The 26,155-nt window shown below is 46.4% G+C and overlaps 1 protein-coding gene across 1 annotated transcript in view; it reads right to left on the bottom strand.

Annotated features, from left to right (window-relative positions):
- The window catches only part of LOC139267448 (E3 ubiquitin ligase TRAF3IP2-like), a 104,027-nt gene that overhangs the window by 56,080 nt on the left and 21,792 nt on the right, over positions 1-26,155 (bottom strand). Inside the window, exon 2 of the mRNA XM_070885790.1 lies at positions 17,016-17,963. Within this exon, the coding sequence (XP_070741891.1) occupies positions 17,016-17,963 (948 nt within the window). The remainder of the gene's footprint in view (positions 1-17,015; positions 17,964-26,155) is intronic.

Here is a 26,155-nt window from a genome sequence, read left to right as displayed (position 1 = left end):
CCACATTACAGCAAAATTCGAAAGGGGCAAAGGGTGTTAAAAAGACAAGCCTGAAGGCTCTGTGCCTCAATGCGAGGAGTATTTGCAATAATGTGGATGAATTAACTGTGCAGATAGCAGTTAATGGATATGATGTAATTGGCATCACGGAGACATGGCTGCAGGGTGACCAAGGCTGGGAACTCAACATCCAGGGGTATTCGACATTTAGGAAGGATAGACAGAAAGGAAAAGGAGATGGGTGGCGTTGCTGGTTAAAGAGGAAATTAATGCAATAGTAAGGAAGGACATTAGCTTGGATGATGTGGAATCGGTATGGGTGGAGCTACGGAATACCAAAGGACAGAAAACACTAGTGGGAGTTGTGTACACACCACCAAACAGTAATAGTGTGGTTGGGGACAGCATCAAACACGAAATTAGAGATTCATGCAATAAAGGTACAGCAGTTATCATGGGCGACTTTAATCTACATATTGATTGGGCTAACCAAACTGGTAGTAATGCGGTGGAGGAGGATTTCCTGGAGTGATGTATTGGGGATGGTTTTCTAGACCAATATGTCAAAGAGCCAACTAGAGGACTGGCCATCCTAGACTGGGTGATGTGTAATGAGAAAGGACTAATTAGCAATCTTGTTGTGCGAGACCCCTTGGGGAAGAGTGACCATAATATGGTAGAATTCTTTATTAAGATGGAGAGTGACACAGTTAATTCAGAGACTAGCGTCCTGAACTTAAGGAAAGGTAACTTTGATGATATGAGACGTGAATTGGCTAGAATAGACTGGCGAGTGATACTTAAAGGGTTGACGGTGGATAGGCAATGGCAAACATTTAAAGATCACATGGATGAACTTCAACAATTGTACATCCCTGTCTGGAGTAAAAATAAAACAGGGAAGGTGGCTCAACCGTGGCTAACAAGGGAAATTAAGGAGTGTTAAATCCAAGGAATTGGCATATAAATTGGCCAGAAAAAGCAGCAAATCTGAGAACTGGGAGAATGTTATAATGCAGCGGAGGAGGACAAAGGGTTCAATTAGGAGGGGCAATATAGAGTATGAGAGAAAGCTTGCTGGGAACATAAAAACTGACTGCAAAAGCTTCTATAGATATGTGAAGAGATAAAGATTAGTGAAGACAAACGTAGGTCCCTTGCAGTCAGAGTCAGGTGAAGTTATAATGCGGAACAATGAAATGGCGGACCAGTTAAACAAATACTTTGGATCTGTCTTTACGAAGGAAGACACAAATAACCTTCCGAAAATACTAAGGGACCAAGGGTCCAGTGAGAAGGAGGAAATGAAGGAAATCCTTATTAGGCGGGAAATTGTGTTAGGGAAATTGATGGGATTGAAGGCCAATAAATCCCCGGGCCGGATGGGCTGCATTCCAGAGTACTTAAGGAAGTAGCCTTGGAAATAGTGGATGCATTGGTGATCATTTTCCAACAGTCTATCGACTCTGGATCGGTTCCTATGAACTGGAGGGTAGGTATGTAACACCACTTTTTAAGAAGGGAGGGAGAGAGAAGGTGGGTAATTATAGACCGGTTAGCCTGACATCAGTGGTGGGGAAAATGTTGGAATCAATTATTAAAGATAAAATAGCAACATATTTGGAAAGCAGTGACGGGATCAGTCTAAGTCAGCATGGATTTATGAAAGAGAAATCCTGCTTGACAAATCTTCGAGAATTTTTTGAGGATGTAACTGGTAGAGTGGACAATGGAGAACCGGTGGATGTGGTGTATTTGGACTTTCAAAAGGCTTTTGACAAGGTCCCACAGAAGAGATTGGTGTGCAAAATTAAAGCACATGATATTGGGGGTAATGTACTGACGTGGATAGAGAACTGGTTGGCAGACAGGGAGCAGAGAGTCGGGATAAACGGGTCCTTTTCAGAATGGCAGGCAGTGACTAGTGGGGTGCCGCAGGGCTCAGTGCTGGGACCCCAGCTATTTACAATATACATTAATGATTTGGATGAGGGAATTGAGTGTAATATCTCCAAGTTTGCAGATGACACTAAGCTGGGTGGCGGTGTGAGCTGTGAGGAGGACGCTAAAAGGCTGCAGGGTGACTTGGACAGGTTAGGTGAGTGGCCAAACGATTGGCAGATGCAGTATAATGTGGATAAATGTGAGGTTATCCACTTTGGTGGCAAAAGCACGAAGGCAGAATATTATCTGAATGGCGGCAGATTAGGAAAAGAGGAGGTGCAACGAGACCTGGGTGTCATAGTACATCAGTCTTTGAAAGTTGGCATGCAGGTACAGCAGGCAGTGAAGAAGGCAAATGGTATGTTGGCCTTCATAGCTAGGGGATCTGAGTATAGGAGCAGGGAGATCTTACTGCAATTGTACAGGGCCTTAGTGAGGCCTCACCTGGAATATTGTGTTGAGTTTTGGTCTCCTAATCTGAGGAAGGACGTTCTTGCTATTGAGGGAGTGCAGAGAAGGTTCACCAGACTGATTCCCGGGATAGTAGGACTGATATATGAGGAGAGACTGGATCGACTGGGCCTGTATTCACTGGAGTTTAGAAGGATGAGAGGGGATCTCATAGAAACATATAAAATTCTGATGGGACTGGACAGGTTAGATGCAGGAAGAATGTTCCTAATGTTGGGGAAGTCCAGAACTAGGGGACATAGTCTAAGGATAAGGGGTAAGCCATTTAGGACTGAGATGAAAATAAACTTCTTCACTCAGAGAGTTGTTAACCTGTGGAATTCCCTACCACAGAGAGTTGTTGATGCCAGTTCATTGGATATATTCAAGACAGAGTTAGATATGGCGCTTACGGCTAAAGGGATCAAGGGTTGTGGGGAGAATGCAGGAAGGGGGTACTCAAGTGAACGATCAGCCATGATCTTATTGAATGGTGGTGTAGGCTCGAAGGGCTGAATGGCCTACTGCTGCACCTATTTTCTATGTTTCTACGTTTCTAATGCGAAGGACTAAGTCATAATCATTATAGGCAGTCCCGCGGAATTGAGGAAGACTTGCTTGCACGCTAAAAGTGAGTTCTCAGGTGACTGTACAGTCTCTGTAACATGTGGGGCAGACAGTGGTTGAAGGAAAGGGTGGGTGGGGCGTCTGGTTTGCACACGCTCCTTCCTCTGTCTGCGCTTGATTTCTGCATGCTCTCAGCGACGAGACTCGAGGTGCTCAGCGCCCTCCCGGATGTCTTCCTCCATTTTGGGCGGTCCTGGGCCAGGGATTCCCAGGTGCCGGTGGGGATGTTGCACTTTATCAAGGAGGCTTTGAGTGTGTCCTTGAAACATTTCCTCTGCCCACCTGGGGCTCGCTTGCCGTGTAGGAGTTTAGAGTAGAGCGCTTGGTTCGGGAGTCTTGTGTCGGGCATGCAGACGACGTGGCCCGCCCAACAGGGCTGGTCGAGCATGGTCAGTGCTTCGATGCTGGGGACGTTGGCCTGAGCGAGAATACTAACATTGGTGCGTCTATCCTCCCAATAGATTTGCAGGAACTTGCGGTGCCAACGTTGGTGGTACTTCTCCAGCACTTTGAGATGTCTGCAGCAAATGGTCCATGTCTCTGAGCCATAATTGGCCGGGGGATTTGTGCTTTGTGCAGTGTGTGAGGCTAGTGATTCAGTTGATAGGAGGTTGCTTTTGAAGATGGAGTCACTGACTTTGACCCCTGGTCTGAGGCCATGAAGCTTCTTTGGGCACTGGAGCCAGGTGGTTGGGGCGACACTGCTGGCAGTGACGGCCTCGGTGATGTGGTCCCACATCGTTCTTTCTGGAGGGCCTCCTGGCCCCTGTGGGCGGAGGACCTCTCCTGCAGTGTTGGCCCCCTGCACAAAGCTGGAGTGCTGCGTGCGAGACCCTGGGTGCCCCTTCCCTGGCTTGCTCACCCATTTGTATTAGTGCTGGGGCACTTTTGCCACTCTTTAAAATAGTTGTAGAAGGGAATTCAGCTTTAAGAGGCGAGAGTGCTACACACTGAGCCACAGCTGACACGGCATATACCAGGCAGCATTCAGTGAATCTGCATTGTCCTCTATCTAAAGCCTCAATCTTTTTCCTATAGTGTGGAGCCTAGTCTGCACACAGTGCTGAATCCAGTTTGCTATATTTCCCCTAATTCCATACCCCTCAATGCCCTCTCGCAATCTGCCATGTGATTCCGTCTTACTGTTTGATAATCGGCAACGAGCTGAATCCTCAGTTGATCAAAGTTGATGGTGTCAATTGAGGACAAATTATTGGCCATGATATTGGGAAACTCTCTGCTTTTTGTCAAGTAGTTTGACAAGATCTTTAAGGTGCAGCAGAACCACAGAATTAAGCAAGGCGGTATGTTGGTTTAATGTTTCCTCGAAAGCACAACAAATAATTCTCTAAATTTAGACACGTTAGATGCAGGAAGAATGTTCCCAATGTTGGGGAAGTCCAGAACCAGGGGTCACAGACTAAGTATAAGGGGTAAGCCATTTAGGACCTAGATGAGGAGAAACTTCTTCACCCAGAGAGTGGTGAATCTGTGGAATTCTCTACCACAGAAAGTAGTTGAGGCCAATTGACTAAATATATTCAAAAAGGAGTTAGATGTAGTCCTTACTACTAGGGGGATCAAGGGGTATGGTGAGAAAGCAGGAATGGGGTACTGAAATTGCACGTTCAGCCATGAACTCATTGAATGGTGGTGCAGGCTAGAAGGACTGAATGGCCTACTCCTGCACCTATTTTCTATGTTTCTATGAAAGGTGACGTCACAGCCAAGGGGGTAAGTGATTGGTGAGTAGTTTTTTTTTCTTTTCTTTCGCAGTAAGTAACCTTTAGCATTATTGTTGCCAAGTTAATCTAAGGGTTAAGTAATGGCAGGACAGCTCGGACACGTGTCATGCTCCTCCTGTGCTATGTGGGAAGTCAGGGACGTTTCCAGGGTCCCTGACGACTACATGTGCGGGAAGTGTATTCGCCTGCAGCACCTGACAGACCGCATTGCGGCACTGGAGCTGCGGGTGGATTTACTCTGGATCATCCGCGATGCTGAGGATGACGTGAACAGCACGTTTAGAAAGTTGGTCTTACCGCAGGTAAAGGTTACACAGCCAGATAGGGGATGGGTGACCAACAGGAAGAGCAGTGGAAGGAAGGTAGTGCAGGGGTCCCCTGCGGTCATCCCGCTGCAAAACAGATACACCGCTTTGGGTACTGTTGAAGGGGATGACTCATCACGGGAGAGCAGCAGAAGCCAAGTTCATGGCACCTTGAATGACTACGCTGCACAGGAGGGCAGGAAAAAGAGGAGGGCAGAGAAACCCCAAGGTAAAAAGCAAAAAGAGCCACATTACAGCAAAATTCGAAAGGGGCAAAGGGTGTTAAAAAGACAAGCCTGAAGGCTCTGTGCCTCAATGCGAGGAGTATTTGCAATAATGTGGATGAATTAACTGTGCAGATAGCAGTTAATGGATATGATGTAATTGGCATCACGGAGACATGGCTGCAGGGTGACCAAGGCTGGGAACTCAACATCCAGGGGTATTCGACATTTAGGAAGGATAGACAGAAAGGAAAAGGAGATGGGTGGCGTTGCTGGTTAAAGAGGAAATTAATGCAATAGTAAGGAAGGACATTAGCTTGGATGATGTGGAATCGGTATGGGTGGAGCTACGGAATACCAAAGGACAGAAAACACTTGTGGGAGTTGTGTACACACCACCAAACAGTAATAGTGTGGTTGGGGACAGCATCAAACACGAAATTAGAGATTCATGCAATAAAGATACAGCAGTTATCATGGGCGACTTTAATCTACATATTGATTGGGCTAACCAAACTGGTAGTAATGCGGTGGAGGAGGATTTCCTGGAGTGATGTATTGGGGATGGTTTTCTAGACCAATATGTCAAAGAGCCAACTAGAGGACTGGCCATCCTAGACTGGGTGATGTGTAATGAGAAAAGACTAATTAGCAATCTTGTTGTGCGAGGCCCCTTGGGGAAGAGTGACCATAATATGGTAGAATTCTTTATTAAGATGGAGAGTGACACAGTTAATTCAGAGACTAGCGTCCTGAACTTAAGGAAAGGTAACTTCGATGATATGAGACGTGAATTGGCTAGAATAGACTGGCGAGTGATACTTAAAGGGTTGACGGTGGATAGGCAATGGCAAACATTTAAAGATCACATGGATGAACTTCAACAATTGTACATCCCTGTCTGGAGTAAAAATAAAACAGGGAAGGTGGCTCAACCGTGGCTAACAAGGGAAATTAAGGAGAGTGTTAAATCCAAGGAATTGGCATATAAATTGGCCAGAAAAAGCAGCAAATCTGAGAACTGGGAGAATGTTATAATGCAGCGGAGGAGGACAAAGGGTTCAATTAGGAGGGGCAATATAGAGTATGAGAGAAAGCTTGCTGGGAACATAAAAACTGACTGCAAAAGCTTCTATAGATATGTGAAGAGAAAAAGATTAGTGAAGACAAACGTGGGTCCCTTGCAGTCAGAGTCAGGTGAAGTTATAATGCGGAACAATGAAATGGCGGACCAGTTAAACAAATACTTTGGTTCTGTCTTTACAAAGGAAGACACAAATAACCTTCCGGAAATACTAAGGAACCGAGGGTCCAGTGAGAAGGAGGAAATGAAGGAAATCCTTATTAGGCGGGAAATCGTGTTCGGGAAATTGATGGGATTGAAGGCCAATAAATCTGATAAAGAATTTATCAGATTCACAACCCTCTGGGAGAAGAAATTCCTTCTCAACTCAGTTTTAAATTGGCTCCCCCGTATTTTGAGGCTGTGCCCCCTAGTTCTAGTCTCCCTGACCAGTGGAAACAACCTCTCTGCCTCTATCTTGTCTATCCCTTTCATTATTTTAAATGCTTCCAGAAGATCACCCCTCATCCTTCTGAACTCCAATGAGTAAAGACCCAGTCTACTCAATCTATCATCATAAGGTAACCCCCTCATCTCCGGAATCAGCCTAGTGAATCGTCTCTGTACCCCCTCCAAAGCTAGTATATCCTTCCTTAAGTAAGGTGACCAAAACTGCATGCAGTACTCCAGGTGGTATGTTGCTTCCCTGGTGCAAGGGTCAAGGATGTCTCGGAGCGGGTGCAGGACATTTTGAAGAGGGAGGGTAAACAGCCAGTTGTTGTGGTGCATATAGGTACCAACGATATAGGTAAAAAACGGAATGAGGTCCTACAAGACAAATTTAGGGATTTAGGAGCTAAATTAAAAAGTAGTACCTCAAAAGTAGTAATCTCAGGATTGCTACCAGTGCCACGTGCTAGTCAGAGTCGGAATCGCAGGATAGCTCAGATGAATACTTGAGGAGTGGTGCAGAAGGGAGGGATTGGTGGTGTCAGTTGAGGACAAATTATTGGCTAGGATATTGGGAAACTCCCTGCTTTTTGTCAAATAGTTTGACAAGATCTTTAAGGTACAGCACAACCAGAGAATTAAGCAAGGCAGTATGTCAGTTTAATGTTTCCTCGAAAGCACAACAAATAATTCTCTAATGCGAATAACTGAGTCATCATTATTATAGGCAGTCTCTCAGAATTGAGGAAGACTTGCTTCCACACTAAAAGTGAGTTCTCAGCTAACTATACAGTCCAATACGGGAATTACAGTCTCTGTAACATGTGGGGCAGACAGTGGTTGAAGGAAAGCGTGGGCGGGGAGCCTGGTTTGCTGCACGCTCCTTCCGCTGCCTGCGCTTGATTTCTGCATGCTCTCGGCGACGAGACTCGAGGTGCTCAGTGCCCTCTCGGATGCTTTTCCTCCATTTTGGGCGGTCTTGGGCCAGGGATTCCCAGGTGTTGGTGGGGATGTTGCACTTTATCAAGGAGGCTTTGAGGGTGTCCTTGAAACATTTCCTCTGCCCACCTGGAGCTCGCTTGCCGTGTAGGAGTTTAGAGTAGATCGCTTGGTTAGGGAGTCTCGTGTCGGGCATGCGGATGATGTGGCCCTCCCATTGGAGCTGGTCGAGTGTGGTCAGTGCTTCGATGCTGGGGACATTGGCCTGAGCGAGAACACTGACGTTGGTGCGTCTATCCTCCCAGTGGATTTGCAGGATCTTGCGAAGGCAGCGCTGGTGGTACTTCTCCAGCGATTTGAGGTGTCTGCTGTATATGGTCCACGTCTCTGAGCAATATAGGAGGGCGGGTATCACTACTGCCCCTAGACCATAAGCTTAGTGCCAGATTTGAGGCCTGGTCTTCAAACACTCTCTTCCTCAGGCGACCAAAGGCTGCGCTGGTGCACTAGTGGCGGTGTTGGAATGGGAGGTGTGCTTCGTGTTTCATAAAGAGTGTTGGTAGGTGCAGCTGAACCACAGGATTAAGCAAGCCGGTATGTCGGTTTAACGCCTCCTCAAAAGCACAGTAATTAATTCTCTCATACACCGTCTGCCATCACATGTCATGACCCAGCAAGCTAATCAATAAATCAGACCTGGTCGCCAGTTAATCTATCATTGTAGCTGTAGATGTTTCCGGTAGATAAGACTGCTAAAGCGTTTGTAGCTGCATTATGATCCGAAGCATAAGAGCACAGACTTGTGGCACTGTGGCATAACTGCCTTCATACAAACTTAATAAAAGTAGTTTCTCTGCAGCAAAAGTACAGAGAGGAACTGTTTCCAGTGGCAGAATGATCAGTAACCAGAGGTCACAGATTTAAGGTAATTGGCAGAAGAACCAGAGGCGACATGAGGAAATTATTTTTGCGCATTAAAAAATTATTCTCTGGAATGCACTGCCTGAAAGTGTGATGGAAAGAGAAATAACAATGTTTCAAAAGGCAATTGGATAAATACTTGAAAAGGAAAAGTTTGCAAGGTAATGGGGAAAGAGCGGGGAGTGGGACTAAATGGATCGCTCTTTCACAGAGCCGGTACAGTCACGATGGGCCGAATGGCCTCCTTCTGTGCTATATCAGTCTATCATTCTATGAGATTTCCAGTTAACCTATAACTAATTCAGTAAGTTTATTTTATTAACAGGTTACTCGCAGATTACTGGCAAAAGGAATTAAATATTTAAATTTCTATTAAATTTTCGATTAAAATTCTGTTTTAATGACAAATGGGAGAATGGCTGTTTTCCTCCATAATTAACAATTCACTAAAAAAAATCACATCCTCAGACGCAAAGCTGCTTGTCCCGCAATGTCATGCGTCTCGTCTTTTACTATATTTGTTAGAAGAAGGAATTCCACCTGCACTCTGCTCTCTCTGTTATTTCAGGTCCAAAGATTCATAAAGGTTCTGTGCTGGGGCCCCAGCTGTTCACACTGTACATTAATGATTTAGATGAGGGGATTAAATGTAGTATCTCCAAATTTGCGGATGACACTAAGCTGGGTGGCAGTGTGAGCTGCGAGGAGGATGCTGTGAGGCTGCAGAGCGACTTGGATAGGTTAGGTGAGTGGGCAAATGCATGGCAGATGAAGTATAATGTGGATAAATGTGAGGTTATCCACTTTGGTGGTAAAAACAGAGAGACAGACTATTATCTGAATGGTGACAGATTAGGAAAAGGGGAGGTGCAAAGAGACCTGGGTGTCATGGTACATCAGTCATTGAGGTTGGCATGCAGGTACAGCAGGCGGTTAAGAAAGCAAATGGCATGTTGGCCTTCATAGCGAGGGGATTTGAGTACAGGGGCAGGGAGGTGTTGCTACAGTTGTACAGGGCCTTGGTGAGGCCACACCTGGAGTATTGTGTACAGTTTTGGTCTCCTAACCTGAGGAAGGACATTCTTGCTATTGAGGGAGTGCAGCGAAGGTTCACCAGACTGATTCCCGGGATGGCGGGACTGACCTATCAAGAAAGACTGGATCAACTGGGCTTGTATTCACTGGAGTTCAGAAGAATGAGAGGGGACCTCATAGAAACGTTTAAAATTCTGACGGGGTTAGACAGGTTAGATGCAGGAAGAATGTTCCCAATGTTGGGGAAGTCCAGAACCAGGGGACACAGTCTAAGGATAAGGGGGAAGCCATTTAGGACCGAGATGAGGAGGAATTTCTTCACCCAGAGAGTGGTGAACCTGTGGAATTCTCTACCACAGAAAGTTGTTGAGGCCAATTCACTAAATATATTCAAAAAGGAGTTAGATGAAGTCCTTACTACTAGGGGGATCAAGGGGTATGGCGAGAAAGCAGGAATGGGGTACTGAAGTTGCATGTTCAGCCATGAACTCATTGAATGGCGGTGCAGGCTAGAAGGGCTGAATGGCCTACTCCTGCACCTATTTTCTATGTTTCTATCTTTGTTACCTCTAGACTACACTATTCCAACGCACTCCTGGTTGGCCTCTCATGTTCTATCCTACATAAGCTTGAAATCACCCAAAACTCGGCTGCCCGTGTCCTAACTTGCACCAAGTCCCGCTTACCCATCACCGCTGTGCTCGCTGACCTACATTGGCTTCCGGTTAAACAACGCCTCGATTTCAAAATTCTCATCCTTGTTTTCAAATCCTTCCATGGCTTCACCCCTCCCTATCTTTGTAATCTCCTGCAGCCCCACAACCTCCCCGAGATGTCTACGCTCCTCAGATTCTGCCCTATTGAGTATCCCTGATTATAATCGCTCAACCATTGGTGGCCATGCCTTCTGCTGTCTAGGCCCCAAGCTCTGGAACTCCCTGCCTAAAACTCTCTTTTCTCCTTTAAGACGCTGCTTAAAACCTACCTATTGTCCTAATTTCTCCTTATGTGGCTCGATGTCAATTTATGATGAAGCGCCATGGGATGTTTTATTACATTAAAGGCACTATAGGGTCTGGATTTTCGCTATGTTGCTGCCTCTGTTCGCGCCCCGGAGTTGCGGTAATGACGGTGGGAATGGTTGAGAATGTGTACAGAAGGATTGTGAATGTGGCAGAGGGATGGAGATAGGGAATCATGGGAAAATAGCTCAAGAAATGTCAAGATGCAGACAATTTCAGAATCGACAGAAAAAAAGGGGTTACTGAGAGTTGAGGTTAAACACGGGTCACGGGAAAGAAAAAGCAATCACGGATAGGAGAGGGTAACGTAATGGTTTTTACTGATAAGGAAGGATAATTTAACGAAGCTATAAACAAACTGACCTTGGGGTCAGCCCTAATTAGGAGACTTCCTCGCCTGCCATTGAACATACTCGGGGGGGGGGGAGGAAGAAAGGGAGTGGATAGACCAAGTGCTAATCAAATGTGTTATGTTTTGAAAATGTATAACTGCTGTGTTTTCGCGCTGTAAAGGGGCTTGTCCAGAGGAAGGTGAACAAGCTCTGACAGAGAGTAGTGTTCCTTTGTCTTGACAAGTCCCGGCCGGAGAATCTTCAATAAAGGTCTTTAACAGAAAAGGCAACAAGGTGTTCGTGTGTCAGTATATTCGCTGAAACAGATTGAGGGAAAAATAATCCGTATGAACATGGTTTCCGGGTGGGCAGCCAGCTCCTAGCAATCCGCCGGGAACTTAGTTGGCGGTTTTGCGCGGCTGCTGAGCAGCACCGCCTGGGAGCGTCAATCAGGTGTGCAACACCCCCGGTTTCCACAGTGCTTCTATTTTTGCCGACCTTCCAGCGCCCTGTAGCACGCTGTAGTGAGACCACCTGGAGCTGTCCCGGCGGTGGTGAGCTAAGTAACTAATGAGTGAGGTAAGTTTGATTGTTTTGTTTATTTTTATCTTTGCGATTTATGCTAATGTGGTGGGCAAGGTATTGGAAATGTTTTTAGTGTTTTTTGTGAAGATTTTTTTTTCCCTACGTAATCCTCTCTTAGGGCACTCTTTAGTAATGGATTTTCAGTTGCTCAGCCGGCCTTGAGCCCTAAAAGAGATGTGGAACGCCTCCCTTAGTGCTCCGCTCCACACTCAGGGTCCAGCTGGTAAATCTTGTGGCTGCACTCACAAACCATTTCCTGGCGCAAACTTTACCGCCCGGCCGCCATTACCGTCCCGAAATGACCAGAACCGAAAATCTTGCCCAAGTTGTTCTTGTTGTTCTTGTTGTTCAAGCCATGATTCTCGCGGAGCAAAATTGAACGGTGTGATATTGAAGACCAATGCTAACTCATCCGAAGTTCCTCCGCTTATTTTAACGAAGCTGCAAGTGCTTTATTTATATCTATTCTAAACAGGTTAACACCTTTGATAAAATTGCCCATGGAGGAATTTCATATGGAGGTATTTTGTCAGTAAAGCCACACAGTGCAATCTCACCGCCCTTGTTCTAAGGCAGGCCCTTCTTCCTGTACGTTCTTAAAATTTCTCTTCTAAAAAATTTATTTTTCTTTACTGTCTTGAGCTTTTTATCATTTCTTCTGATTTTTCTCTGATAACAAGTGTGCACTGGCTCTTCTGGTTCGCCCTGCTGCCTGGCGTTAAACTCCTATACAACTGGATCCTTCCTGGCCACCGTGGGGATATCCACCACGAGTGACCGAGCGTCTCTTCGCAGGCGCTGGATATGGAGGCCTTGAGGGCAGACCAGGTGCTGTGGGCACTCTGCGTCTCGAGGTCATCGAGGATCACCAGGTTGGCACTGAGGCGCTGGCTGTATAGGTCTTTGAGTACCCGCCATTGATTTTTCTGTGGCATCGTTTCTGTTGCCGTCGCTGCTTTGGGGCTATATTAATGCTAATAACAGAGCAGATTAGGCAGTGGTCTGTCCAGCAGTCGTCGGCTCCTGTCATGGCGCAGGTGATGCACACGTCTTTGCGATCCCTCGCTCGGACGAGGATGTAGTCGGGCAGGTGCCAGTGCTTGGAGCGAGGGTGTTGCCATGATGCCTTGTACTTGTCCCTCTGATGGAACAAGGTGTTGGTGATGACAAGGTTGTGTTCTAGGTTGTCAGGAGCAGGGTACCGCTAGAGTTGCTTTTCCCTACTCCCTCTCTGCCGATCACACCTCCCCAGAGGTCTGTGTCCTTACCGACTCTGGCATTGAAGTCGCCGAGGAGGATCAGTTTGTCGTCCTTAGGGACTCAGGACAGGGATCTGGGAATCCCTGGCCCAAGACCGCCCTGAGTGGAGGAAAAGTATCCGGGAACGTGTTGAGCACCTCGAGTCTCGTCACCGAGATCATGCAGAAAACAAGTGCAGACAGCGGAAGGAGCGTGCGGCAAACCAGACTCCCCACCCACCCTTTCCTTCAACCACTGTCTGTCCCACCTATTACAGAGACTGTAATTCCCACATTGGACTGTACAGTCACCTGAGAACTCACTATTCGAGTGGAAGCAAGTCTTCCTCGATTTCGAGGGACTGTCTATGATGATGATAATCCACCACATCAGGCTTTCTCGTGTTTGCGCGGGGGGATGGGTTCCCTCCATTGCAAAGTGTTGGCCGTGATTTATTGACCTAATAGAGAACTTTATGAAAGGGTTTGATAGGGTAGACGTGGAGAAGATGGTTTCACTTCTGGGGGATTCCAAAACTAGGGACCGTAAATATAAGATAGTGACTAATAAATTCAATAAGGAATTCAGGAGAATCTTCTTTACCTAGAGAGTGATTGGAGATTAGAGATGTGGAACTTGCTACCACAGGGTGTAGTTGAGGCGAATAGGACAGATGCATTTAAGGGGAAGCTGGATAAACACATGAGGGCGAAAGGAATAGGAGGTTATGCTGATAGGGGTAGATGAAGTAGGGTGAGCGGAGGCTTGTGTGGAACATTCACACACAGACCAGCTGGGCCGAATAAACTGTTTCTGTGCTGTACGTTCTATGTAGTATCTGAAGAAGAAACAATGGGTGGATGACTCTTACGAGACCGTGGTTAATCTCAGTATCCACCGAGAACCAGCACCTCCCCCCCTCACCACCCTCAAACATCAGAGGTGCAAGTTAGCTTGGGTGGCTCAGCACTTTCTTGCTCTTCCTTGACTGGTACTGAGAAAAGTGTACCACGCAGCTTAGGAACAATGAAAACATGCATGCAAAGGGGCCATGGTTAAATGGTACTACCCAGTGGGTGCAGGAGTTCCCAGCTTAGGTTTGTGCCATGCGTGGTGAGTCCCACAGCAATTTGTGGTCCAAAAAGCAAAGGCCGCTGTTAGCTTCACATTCCCCCTCATACCAGCAAACTTATAGCCGGGTAGACCTGCATGATGGCATTGACTGCACCCTCTCTCCATGCCTCTGGAACCTGTGCTTTTACTGGAGGGTGGGCTTCAGCCCCAAATAGGGCCAGCCGCCTTTAAAGCACCTCCAGCAGCAGGACCATCAACCCTTCAGCTTCAAAAGGAGGAGTGTTGCCCACATATCCCCGTTGTACCATCGTGAACAATTGGCCCAATTGTCTGTCGCCAACACAACTTCCCCTTTCATGGCCAGCTGCAGCCCTTTAAGAGCTGCTGCACCCCCACTTTCTCCACACCTTGGCCAAGTGTGCGACAGGCCAACCTTTCTGGGCAAGCTATTCATACGCCGCGGGATAATTCAAATTAGGGAGAGGGACTCCCGTCACAACATTTCCCACAACTGGCCTGAGGGCACTATCCTATTTTAGTCTGATTCACAAAATCAGGGCTCTTATGCCTATAACTTCTTTATTCACATTTTTAGCGATTTTCGTTTCTTTATGTTGAGCTTTTTCTGCCAGGACGCCTTGCTCTTTCATCTCTAACCCAAGTGGCCTTGCAAGTTCCTCACTTACCGGATGTGCTTTTCAGCACTAATGGATTTTAAGTTTTTGCTTGTCACTATACTCATTGCTTTCCTTGAGCTTCCAACCCTTAGCTTTGAACAGATCCTGTGGCATTCTTGTCAAGGCTATAAAGAAAGCTAATGGCATACAAGGTTTTACAGGAAAAGGTACAGAATATAAAAGGTGAAATGTAACAGTATTTCAAATAGTATGACTGCAATTGGAGCAGTGTGTGTAGTTTTGGGCTCCACACTACGGAATGGATGATGGGGCAATAGAGAGGGTACAGCACAGATTCATTAGGATGCCGCCCTGTTATGAGGAAATACAAACAATAACTTGTATTTATATAGCACCTTTAACATAGTGAAACATCCCAAGGTGCCTCACAGGAGTATTATGAGATAAAACATTGGATAAGGCGAAATTAGAACTGGTGACCCAAAGCTTGGTCAATGAGGTAGGTTTTAAGGAATGTCTTGAAGGAGGAGAGAGAGGTAGAGAGGCAGAAGTCCAGAACCAGGGGTCACAGTCTAAGGATAAGGGATAAGCCATTTAGGATCGAGATGAGGAGAAACTTCTTCACCCAGAGAGTGGTGAACCTGTGGAATTCTCTACCACAGAAAGTTGTTGAGGCCAATTCACTAAATGTGTTCAAAAAGGAGTTGGATATAGTCCTTACTACTAGGGGGATCAAGGGGTATGGGGAGAAAGCAGGAATGGGGTACTGAAGTTGCATGTTCAGCCATGAACTTATTGAATGGCGGTGCAGGCTCGAAGGGCCGAATGGCCTACTCCGGCACCTATTTTCTATGTTTCTATGAGAGGTTTAGGCAGGGAATTCCAGCGCTCAGGGCCGAGGCAACAGAAGGCACACATGAAATAGAAACATGAAGAAAGATGTCAGAAATTGAGGCTGTTTTTTTATTCAAACAGAGCAGATTATGGGGTGATATGGTGGAGGTGTTTAAAATTATGAAGGGATGGGACAGAGTGAATGGAAACAGAAGCCCTGATTGTACCTGTGGGCAAGGGGCGAACATGCTGGGGTGAGCATCAGGCTCGCTGACATGAGGCATGGGTCATTTTCAGCAGCGAGTGATTCACCGCCTGACTCCCCAAAGCCTTTCCACCATCTACAAGGCACAAGTCAGGAGTGTGATGGAATACGCTCCACTTGCCTGGATGAGTGCAGCTGCAACAACACTCAAGAAGCTCGACACCATCCAGAATAAAGTAGCTTGTTTGATTGGCAGCCCATCCACCGCCTTCAACATTCACTCCCTCCACCACCGGCGCACCGTGGCTGCAGTGTGTACCATCGACAAAATGCACTGCAGCAACTTGCCAAGGCTTCTTCGTCAACATCTCCCAAACCCGTGTCCTCTAACACCTAGAAGGACAAGGGGAGCAGGTGCATGGGAACACGATCCTGACTTGAAAATATATCGCCGTTCCTGCACTGTCGCTGGGTCAAAATCATGGAACTCCCTTCCGAACAGCACTGTGGGAGTACCTTCACCACACGGACTGCAGCGGTTCAAGAAGGTGGCTCACCACCACCTTCTCAGGGGCAATTAGGAACGGGCAATAAATGCTGGCCTTGCCAGCGACTCCCACATCCAGTGAATGAATTTAAAAAAAATTAGCTCCTGGGTCTCATTTAAATATACCAGGACCAACTCCCAAACCTACTCGGCGCCAATGATGAGAGGTCGGCCAGTAGGCGATAGTCAGACAGGAGACCCTGGCCAGGGACCCGTGGGAATGGTCCTCGGGCATCAGGCAAGTTGCGGTGGTGATGGTTAGCACTCCTGCTCTTTTTGACCCACAAGGAAACAGTTAAAAGATAAATTTAACACGTTTTCAGCCTTATCTCTTCCGGGTCTGATGCTCCTTTATGAAGGTTAAGCGGACATACAAGTCAAACTGGTGAAAGGTAACTTTGGGTCTGACATCAGAAGGTCGATCAGAGAGTGATCAACACTCGTACTGAACTGGGCAGAGTGGTGGAAGAGAAACCCTTGGATTATTTCAGAAACAACTAGATACAACAAGGGGACACTGTAGGCTTAGTCTGGATGGATGAATTAAGATGGGCTCAATAGCCTTACTCACCCATAAGTTTCTTGTGAATTTATTTAATTGCAGAACATTTAGGGGGAAGCTAGATAAAGACATGAGGGAGAAAGGAACTGAAGTTTATACTGCTCGGGATAGAGGAGGAGGAGGGGTGGAAAGAGGCTCGTGCGGAGCATAAACAGACCTGTTGGAGCAAATGGCCTGTTTCTGTGCTGCACATTCGATATAATTCTGTGCAACGAAAAATAGTTAACAACTGCACCTGTAGTTAAACTCTAAACAAGGCAAATTATTTACTTACATGGGATTTGCAGCTGTTGCAAAGCCTGCTGGTTTCTGTAGTGCGGGACAGCAAAAGAGTATGGAGGAAGATAGGCTGGTGCATTCGGGTAGGGAAACATTGGATACAATTGGGGCTCCCCCATTGGAAATTCCCAGGAGCGCAAAGGGCCGGGAGGCTCGAGGTCATTCAGTCCAGAAAGCAGTGGTCCAGGTGGATCCAGCTGGGCGATTCCAATGTCGTCTTGGGACTCGTACCCAGTGTCTTTGCTGGGCAATTCCAATTGGGGCCGGCACGCAGACGAGTTTGTTAGTGAGCCACTGGCAGTGTTTTTTGTTAAACCTTGAAAGGCATTGAGCAAACCCTTTTCAGTTTCCCGTGAATGGCCCAGATTAACTGAGGAGGCTCGGCAGTCCAAAGAACCTGGAAGTAAGCCCGCTTTCGCCTGCTCTTGGTTCTCAGGTCTGCTGCACGCGTCCCTCCTTCCCGAATGGTTTTGGTGGGCCATTGCTGCCAAGAACATGCTGGCGTCAGAGGAGCCAAAAGATGTGCCCTTCCCAAACCCTGAAGAATGATCAAGCTCATTCGCTGTAGCAAAATCCTTGAAGTCGGATTCCAGGGCCTCCCTGGGCTTCCTCTCAGCCTCCATGCACGAGGAATCGTACTGTCCACTGTTACTAATCAGCTTCTGAAACAGTGGGTCAGCTTGAGACGGATATAGGTAACGGGGCTGGGTAGCTGCCCTCAACTTCTCCATTGCCAGATCTGCGTTTCCCTCCGACATTTTACATGCAAGTGCGTGCCGAGCTGATATAGAGTCGCAGTGCCTGGCTTCAGCCTTTCCTGCATTGATGCTCTGTCTGTTCACCTCCAGCCTCTCACCGCAGTCGCCTTGCGAATATGCAGACTGGAGCCAGCAATGCAGATTCTCATCCACCTCCTCGGGCCTGCTGTGGGGGTCTGCTCGTGCTGAAAAACAAAAATTGAGCAGAAACCTGGTGAGCGGAGTGAGGTTACACAGGGGCCTTTTGGCACCGTTACTACTGAGTGTACAAGTGTGCAGTGTTCTTTGACTGTGCCGATTGAGAGGTTTCGTGTCACCAGCAGAATTCTACTGTTGGCCACACTCTTCCCCCTCTTCCTTTCCTGCATACACACACGCTCAGCTCAAGTGTAGTCCAGTTCGTTGGATATATTCAAGAGGGAGTTAGATCTGGCCCTTAAGGCTAAAGGGATCAGGGGGTATGGAGCGAAAGCAGGAGTGGGGTACTAAAGTTGCATGATCGGCCATGATCATATTGAATAGTGGTGCAGGCTCGAAGGGCCGAATGGCTTGCTCCTGCTCCTATTTTCTATGTTTCTATGTCACACATTTCCTCTTTCTACAGCCTCCTCCAGCTTTACAACCCGTCGAGAACTCTGCACTCCTCAAATTCTGGCCTCTTGTGCATCCCCGATTTCCTTCGTCCCACCATCGGCGGCCATGCCTTCAGCTGTCCAGGCCCTGAACTGTGTAATTCCCTCCCTAAGCCGCACTATCCCTTTACCCCTCTCTCCTCCTTAAAACATCCCTCTTTGGTCAAGCTTTTGGTCACATCTCCTAACAACTCGTTACGTGGCTCGGTGTCAAATTTTGTTTGATAACGCTCTTCTGTAGCGCCATGGGACATTTCACTACATTAAAGACGCTATATAAATACAAGTTGTTGTTGTTTTACTACATTAAAGGCGCTATATAAATACAAGTTGTTGTTGTTTTACTACATTAAAAGCGCTATATAAATGTGAGTTGTTATTTATTCATGTTACAATCCGTTCTTCAGAAGCCCCCCATTAATTCCCCAATCACAGGACGTCACGCTTTGCATGGTACTCCATGAAAGGGTGGTCAGGAAGAAATGTTGCTCGTTTGACCGCACCAGCCAAGATGCCACCCACCATTTCTGCAGCCCTTGGAAAATATATCTGGCAAGGGCCATGGAAACTTCGTGGTCTGGGTCAGCAGGGAGGCAAATGGTGAGCTGTCCATCCACTGCAGGGACAGTAACGGTCAGCGTTGGCCTGAGGCTTAGCTGGAGGTAGGCCGCAGTGCTGATCAGTACGCTGGTGCTGTGGAGTGACGGAAAGGCCAGCCCTCTTCGAAGGTATGTCATGCAGCACCACTTGGATTTTAGCAGCTATCAAAGAGGAAGTCTGGATGCATTGCTGCTCCATCACGTGTTTGCAGTCTCCTGCCTACATCTGGGTGTCCCTTTCCCTTCATATTGGCCTGCCACTTCTTAATCCCCAACCTACCCCAGCAATCTTGGCAAAGGCTGCTGATAGATTGACTTACATCTTAAATCCTTCCAGATGCTTTTCTGAATTTTTGTCCCCTACCTGTGACACTCTCCTTTAATTATCCCACCTTCCTCTAAATTTGAATAACACACAACTTACCTCTCCTACCACTGGCGTCATCCCTAGACCAATCAGAGTTTGCATCTTAAGTTGCAAATCATTATGCGATTGAGCTTGGAGAAGAAAATTCGAGTGTTATTTTCACTTAAGATTCGGGTGGGTATGAAAGCAGTCCAAACCAAATTATGAGTGACTTGCAGCTAAAGAAGAAAATTGGCCCCCCAAAGGTTTACACTGTGGAGCGCACAATGTATCATTCTGCTGCTAAGCCAAAGCTTTGGGTATTTGGCCTTTGCGCCTTAAAGCCGCAAGATCTGAATAGGCAAATATTTAAATTTGCAACTAAAAAAAAAGGTTCTGAAACACTTCATTCCTGGGAAGTGGGCGTTGCTGACAAGGCCGGCATTTATTGCCCATCCCTAATTGCTCTCGAGAAGGTGGTGGTGAGCCGCCTTCTTGAACCGCTGCAGTCCGTGTGGTGAAGGTACTCCCACAGCGCTGCTAGGGAGGGAGTTCCAGGATTTTGACCCAGCGACGATGAAGGAACGGCCGATATATTTCCAATTGAGGATGGTGTGTGACTCGGAGGGGAACGTGGAGGTGATGGTGTTCCCATGCACCTGCTGCCCTTGTCCTTCCAGGTGGTGGAGGCCACGGGTTTGGGAGGTGCTGCCCGAGAAGCCTTGGCGAATTGCTGCAGTGCATATGGTACACACTGCAGCCACGGTACGCCGGTGGTGGAGGGAGTGAATGTTGAAGGTGGTGGATGGGGTGCTAATTTTGTTTGTTAACACTCCTGTGAAGCGCCTTGGGACTTTTCTTTAACGATAAAGGCGCTTTGTAAACACAAGTTGTTGTTGCCTTTTGTGCCTCCACAGGCAGCTGGCCCAGATTATTTAGGCCTACCTTGGGCCGGCCTCGGGCACCGCGAGTTGAAGCCGCTTCACTGCCTGTGTGCTCAAAAACCACCCGGTCCCGACCAATTTCTATTCCCCCGCCTTTACATCCCTCCACCATTTTCTTAAACACTGTACAGTGGTGCACCGCCACCTGGTGGCAAAAGCAAAGTACTGCATGGAGAGATCAGGAAGAAAGCACCTTTCACCACCACTGGACGACCCAAAGTGCTTTACAGCCAATTAAATACTTTTGAAGTGTAGTCACTGTCGTAATGAGAAGCCTGTGGATGGGAGTCAAAATCCCCCATTGGTTGCACAGTGTCAGAAACAAATCCACGTAAACAAATAGTCCTAATTGTACTTATCCACCCTGTTCCCACATTCCTGGCCAATATTTAACACTAAAACAGACGATCTGGTCATTATCTCATTGCTGTTTGTGAGAGGTTGCTGTGTGGAAATTGGCTGCTGGTGTTTCCTAGATTAGAACAGTGGCTGCACTTCAAGACGTACTTCATTGGCTGTAAAGCGCTTTGGGACGTCCTGAGGTTGTGAAAGGTGCTATATAAATGCAAGTTCTTTTACTGGAACCCTCTACACTCTTGAGGCTCAGAAACTCCTCACTTGTGCCTGTCGGGGTTGATGCTGACAACAATTGCGCCTCGTAATTCTCAGTCGAACTTACCTGAGTGTAATGTGAGTGCAAAAAGCAGGAAACTTGGAGCTGCAGTGTCACTGGCCTTAATTCTAATACCTTTATATCGACGGGTGGATCGTGGGGAGGGCCATAAAGGATGAGGGGATTTAGACAGATTGATTTTGGAGTGGAAAACAGGTGTAAAGGACTTCCGTCCCATTTTGCTGCCAAAAAAGGTTTCTTGCTCTGATTAAACACAGAAATCACGCTGCAAACAGCAATGAAAATGTAGATCCCGTTGATTAATGGTCTCATCATGTTAGGTGTTGCCCCATTATACTCCATGTGTCGCATAACATTACACACATCTACAGGCACAGTACTACTGGAATCCTGAGACCACTCAGCATTTAATATATAACAGTTAACTGTGTCATGCCATGCAACGTGCAATATTTTATCAAGACCACAAACTCATGGCAACCAAATAAGTCAAATTCTGTTAGTTTCATGGCATTCTGGGAGTTTTATCAGTGTTTTGGGGATTACATTTTGCAACTATTCACTTTTCTGCAAAAAGTGTAAATCAGTGGCCTTGATTATTCTTTATTCCTAGAGCGCCTTTTATTTTATGGCTGTTCCTATGTTTCTGTATTTAAATTTATCTCTATCCTTTGGATGCACAGAAAAATGATATGGAAGATGTACCAGGTTAGAAATAGATACTTGATGTTTAGCCGTATGGAATGGGGGAGGATGCATTGGATTTAGTAGCGCTGAGGTGAGAAACACATTCCTATATAAATAATAATATCTTATTTATATCGTGCCTTTAACGTAGTAAAATGTCCCAAGGTGCTTCACAACAGTGTTACAAGACAAAACAGATAGATTTGACACCGAGCCACAAAAGAAGAAATTACGGCAGATGGCCAAAAGCTTGGTTAAAGAGATAGGTTTTAAGGAGAGTCTTAAAGGAGGAAAGAGAGGTAGAGAGGCGGAGAGGTTTAGGGAGGGAGTTCCAGAGCTTAGGGCCCAAACAGCTGAAGGCACGGCCGCCGACAGTTGAGCTGTTATAATGGCGGATTTCTGGAATTGCTTCCGATATCAGCCGTTATGTATTTACGTTAGTAATAATAACATTTGCCAAATTTATCTCTGAACTGGGCGCAAACATACACATTTTTTCATAACATATGAAAGCTGCTCTCATAGTTGTCAGTAATGCCTCCCCTCCTCCCACTTTAACAATAATACTCAAGATGCTAATCGAAGAACAGCAAGAGTTCTCCCTGTGTCCTGTCCAACATTCTTCTCTCAACTCACCACCGCCAAAAACAGATCAATTAGCCATTCATCTCGGTGCTATTTGTGAGATCCTGCTGTGCCCAACATGGTAGCCGTATTTACAAACATCACAAGAATGACTGCAATTCACTGTGGCCCATAAGTGAAAGTTCCTTCTTCAATATCAGGGACCGCTTTGAAAATTGGTTTCTTTTATGCTTTTACTGGGTTCATTGCCAGTTTACCATCCCACAGGTGAAAAGGAACTCAGGAAAGCTGTTAATGACTGCTGGGAGACAAAGAGAGATCTACATAAGCATGCCATCCAATTTTCTGTCCTTGGTCCTTGTGCAACAGTTTGCAAATTTAACACCCACATGTTCTTGCAGACAAGAAAGTTGTCAAGGATGTAACTTGCGGACGCTCGTACTCCCCCTAGCAAGATTCTACAACTTCAGTTATCACCACCATGCCACACTACTCCTGGATATCATTCCCCGGAAAGGTCTTTCTAAGAAACCTTTCTCCAGACATGGAGGCGGGTGCCAGCATGCTCAGCATTCTGTACATTTTCCTGTTAAGAGACCCCTAGATAAGACCTGCAGAAATCCAAATCAACCTTGCTCACTTTGGAAATCTGGCAGGAGGCCTGGAAGGTATTGGCAGTGCTCCTAGCCCTGTCAGCTCTTTATTTTTTGTATAAAAATTAATTCTCGGGATGTGGGAGTCGCTGGCAAGGCCGGAATTTATTGCCCATCCTGAGTGGCTTGCTTGGCCATTTTTAGGACAGTTACACATTGGTGTGGGACTGGAGTCCCATACAGGCCAGGTCAGGTAAGGATGGCAGGTTCCTTTCTTTAAAGAGCATTAATGAACCAGTTGAGTTTTTACGACCATCCAACAACCTTATGCTCACTTTTACTGACACCAGCTTCTTATTTCCAGATGTTTTAAGCCGAATTCAAATTCTCAAACTGCCATGATGGGATTTGAACTCGCATACCTCTTAATTACAAGTCCAGCAACATAACCACAACACCACAGAACCCAGGCACTGGAGCAGACTTCCCTCAGAATCTCAGCCCCTGTGGTTTCAACTTGTTACACCAGAGCTGCTGGTTGAAGTTTAGGAGCCCCTACAAATAACATACGGCTGCCTTTATTTGTCTTTTCTATCTGGCCACAACCGAAGAGCTCAAACTCACAGGAACCGCAACAAAGGCAACTGTCTGACAGCTGACCAGAAACAGACCATGCGCTGAAAATGGCTGCTGCTGAGGTTTGGGTCTGTGGCAGGGGAGGGCTACGGTTAGTGCACTGCAGAGACGCAGTCTGGGGGCGGGGGAGTGGGGGGGGATCTGTGAACTGTCAGAGAGTCTAACCACTCTTCCAGGAAAATGGTGGTCGCTGTATCAGAGAGCAGATAAACAAACCTCACAGGTCGCAGTGCACATTTCACCATTGCGGAGCTCCCTTCTCATCTTCTCTCTTACATGTGCCACTTATAGGGGAGGCTGAAGTGGAATTCCTGCCACAGATAACTCGACCTTTCCTCTACAACATCCATTTCCCCCCCATATATACCACAGGGCTGAAATTGTATCGGAAAAAGTATTCCTCAAACATTTTTACTAAGTTTGACAACTGAATATTTGTTTACAACTGATTGGGATGCTAGGCCACCTCAGAGGACATCAGAATCAACTGTGGAGTTTGGGACTGGAGCCATGGTGTGGGCAAGCTGAGTCCCTGAAGGACATTAATGAACTAGTGATAGTGAAAGAGGAGGTAGCAGAGATACTGGACGAGATAAAAATTGATAAAGATGAGGTACCAGAAAGGCTGGCTGTACTTAAAGTTGATAAGTCGCGAAGGATGCTGAGGCAGGTGAAGGAAAAAATTGCGGAGGTACTGGCCATAATCTTCCAATCCTCCTTAGATACGGTGTTGGTGCCAGAGGACAGGAGAATTGCAAATGCTATACCCTTGTCCAAAAAAGGATGTTAGGATAAACCCAGCAGCTCCAGGCCAATCAGTTTAACCTCTGTAGCAGGGAAGCTTTTAGAAGCTTTTGAGTGTATATGGACTTCCAAAAGGTGTTTGATAAAGTGCCACATAATAGGCTTGCCAGCAAAGTTGAAGCCCATGGAATAAAAGGGACAGTGGCAGCCTGGATATGAAATTGGCTCAGTAACAAGAAACAGAGAGTAGTGGTGAACAGTTGTTTTTCAGACTGGAGGAAGGTGTTCCCCAGTATTGGTATGAAGACCACTGCTTTTTTTGATATATATTAATTACTTGGACTTGGTAGTACAAGGCACAATTTCAAAATCTGCAGATGACACAAACCTTGGAAGTATAGTGAACAATGAGGAAGATAGTGATAGACTTCAAGAAGACATAGACATGCTGATGAAATGGGTGGACACGAGGCAGATGAAATTTAACGTGTAAAAGTGCGAAGTAATACATTTTGGTAGGAAGAGGTCTTCTCTGGTCTTCTCGTCTAGTGTCATAACCACTATGCTCCTTGGAACCATTTGGCTCACCCACCTGCGATCCCATACAGTGAAAGGCACATTGTACGATCTGCTAATCTCATTCATTCTTTTCCCCTTGCTACTATGATCATTGATCTGCAGTCTGTGATGTATTAGCTGATCTTAGCTGGGGGTAGGGGAATAGGGATATGTGCAAGATCCCTGTATCCAAAGAGTCAATTATTCTGATCTCCAAAGTCTGTTTAAGGGAATAACCTGCGACACTGAACAAGAATATCCTGTGAATTTGTAACAGAGTAAATGTGCTTGCATGTGTGGAATTGGCTCCATGGCCTACATCCCATTGAACGCACCAGCACTTCACAATGAAGACTTTTCATTCCATATGGAGACATGATTAGAATCAAGCGACGAGCTAATTGTACATTCACGAGTCAGACTCTCGTGAGAAAGGAAGAATCACTAGTCTTGTGATAACCAGAGGACACAGATGTAAGGAGATTGGAAAAAGAACCAGAGGTGACATGAGGAAGCATATTTTTCTTTTACACAGTGAGTTGTTGCAATCCTGAATGCACTGCGTGAAAGAGTGGTGGAAAGGGAATTGGATACATACTTGGAAGGGAAAAAAAGTTACAGGCTGTGGGGAACGAACAGGGGAGTGGTATCAATTAGATAGCTCTACCAAAGAGCTGGCACAGGCATGATGGGCTGAATGGCCTCCTTCTGTGCTGTATCATTCAATGATATTCTGACTCACAATGGCCGATGAGGCTGTTCCTCCAATTGTGTTGGTTGGAGTTACAGAGAAGCACTGATGGAATGTGGGAACAGGATCCCTGCTCACTTTCTTTTTTCAGGTTAGTGCATAGCTCAAGGAGATCAAGAAAGGGAAACCAGCTTTTTTTAAAAAAAAGGAAGAGGCAATTTTGTGATCAAATTGGGAAGGGTATCATAGGCAGTCCCTTGGACTTTCAAAAGGTTTTTGACAAGGTCCCGCACAAGAGATTGTTGTGCAAAATTAAAGCACATGGTATTGGGGGTAATATACTGACGTGGATAGGGAACTGGTTGGCAGAAAGGAAGCAGAGAGTCGGGATAAATGGGTCCTTTTCAGAATGGCAGGCAGTGACTAGTGGGGTGCCGCAGGGCTCAGTGCTGGGACCCCAGCTATTTACAATATACATTAACGATTTGGCTGAAGGAATAGAGTGTAATATCTCCAAGTTTGCAGATGACACTAAACTGGGTGGCGGTGTGAGCTGTGAGGAGGACGCTAAGAGGCTGCAGGGTGACTTGGACAGGTTAGGTAAGTGGGCAAATGCATGGCAGATGAAGTATAATGTGGATAAATGTGAGGTTATCCATCTTGGGGCAAAAACACGAAGGCAGAATCTTATCTGCATGGCGGCAGACTAGGAAAAGGGGAGGTGCAAC

This window comes from Pristiophorus japonicus, chromosome 7, assembly GCF_044704955.1.
Source record: "Pristiophorus japonicus isolate sPriJap1 chromosome 7, sPriJap1.hap1, whole genome shotgun sequence".
In the NCBI taxonomy this organism is placed as follows: domain Eukaryota; kingdom Metazoa; phylum Chordata; class Chondrichthyes; family Pristiophoridae; genus Pristiophorus; species Pristiophorus japonicus.
This window is presented reverse-complemented; position numbering and strand designations above follow the sequence as displayed.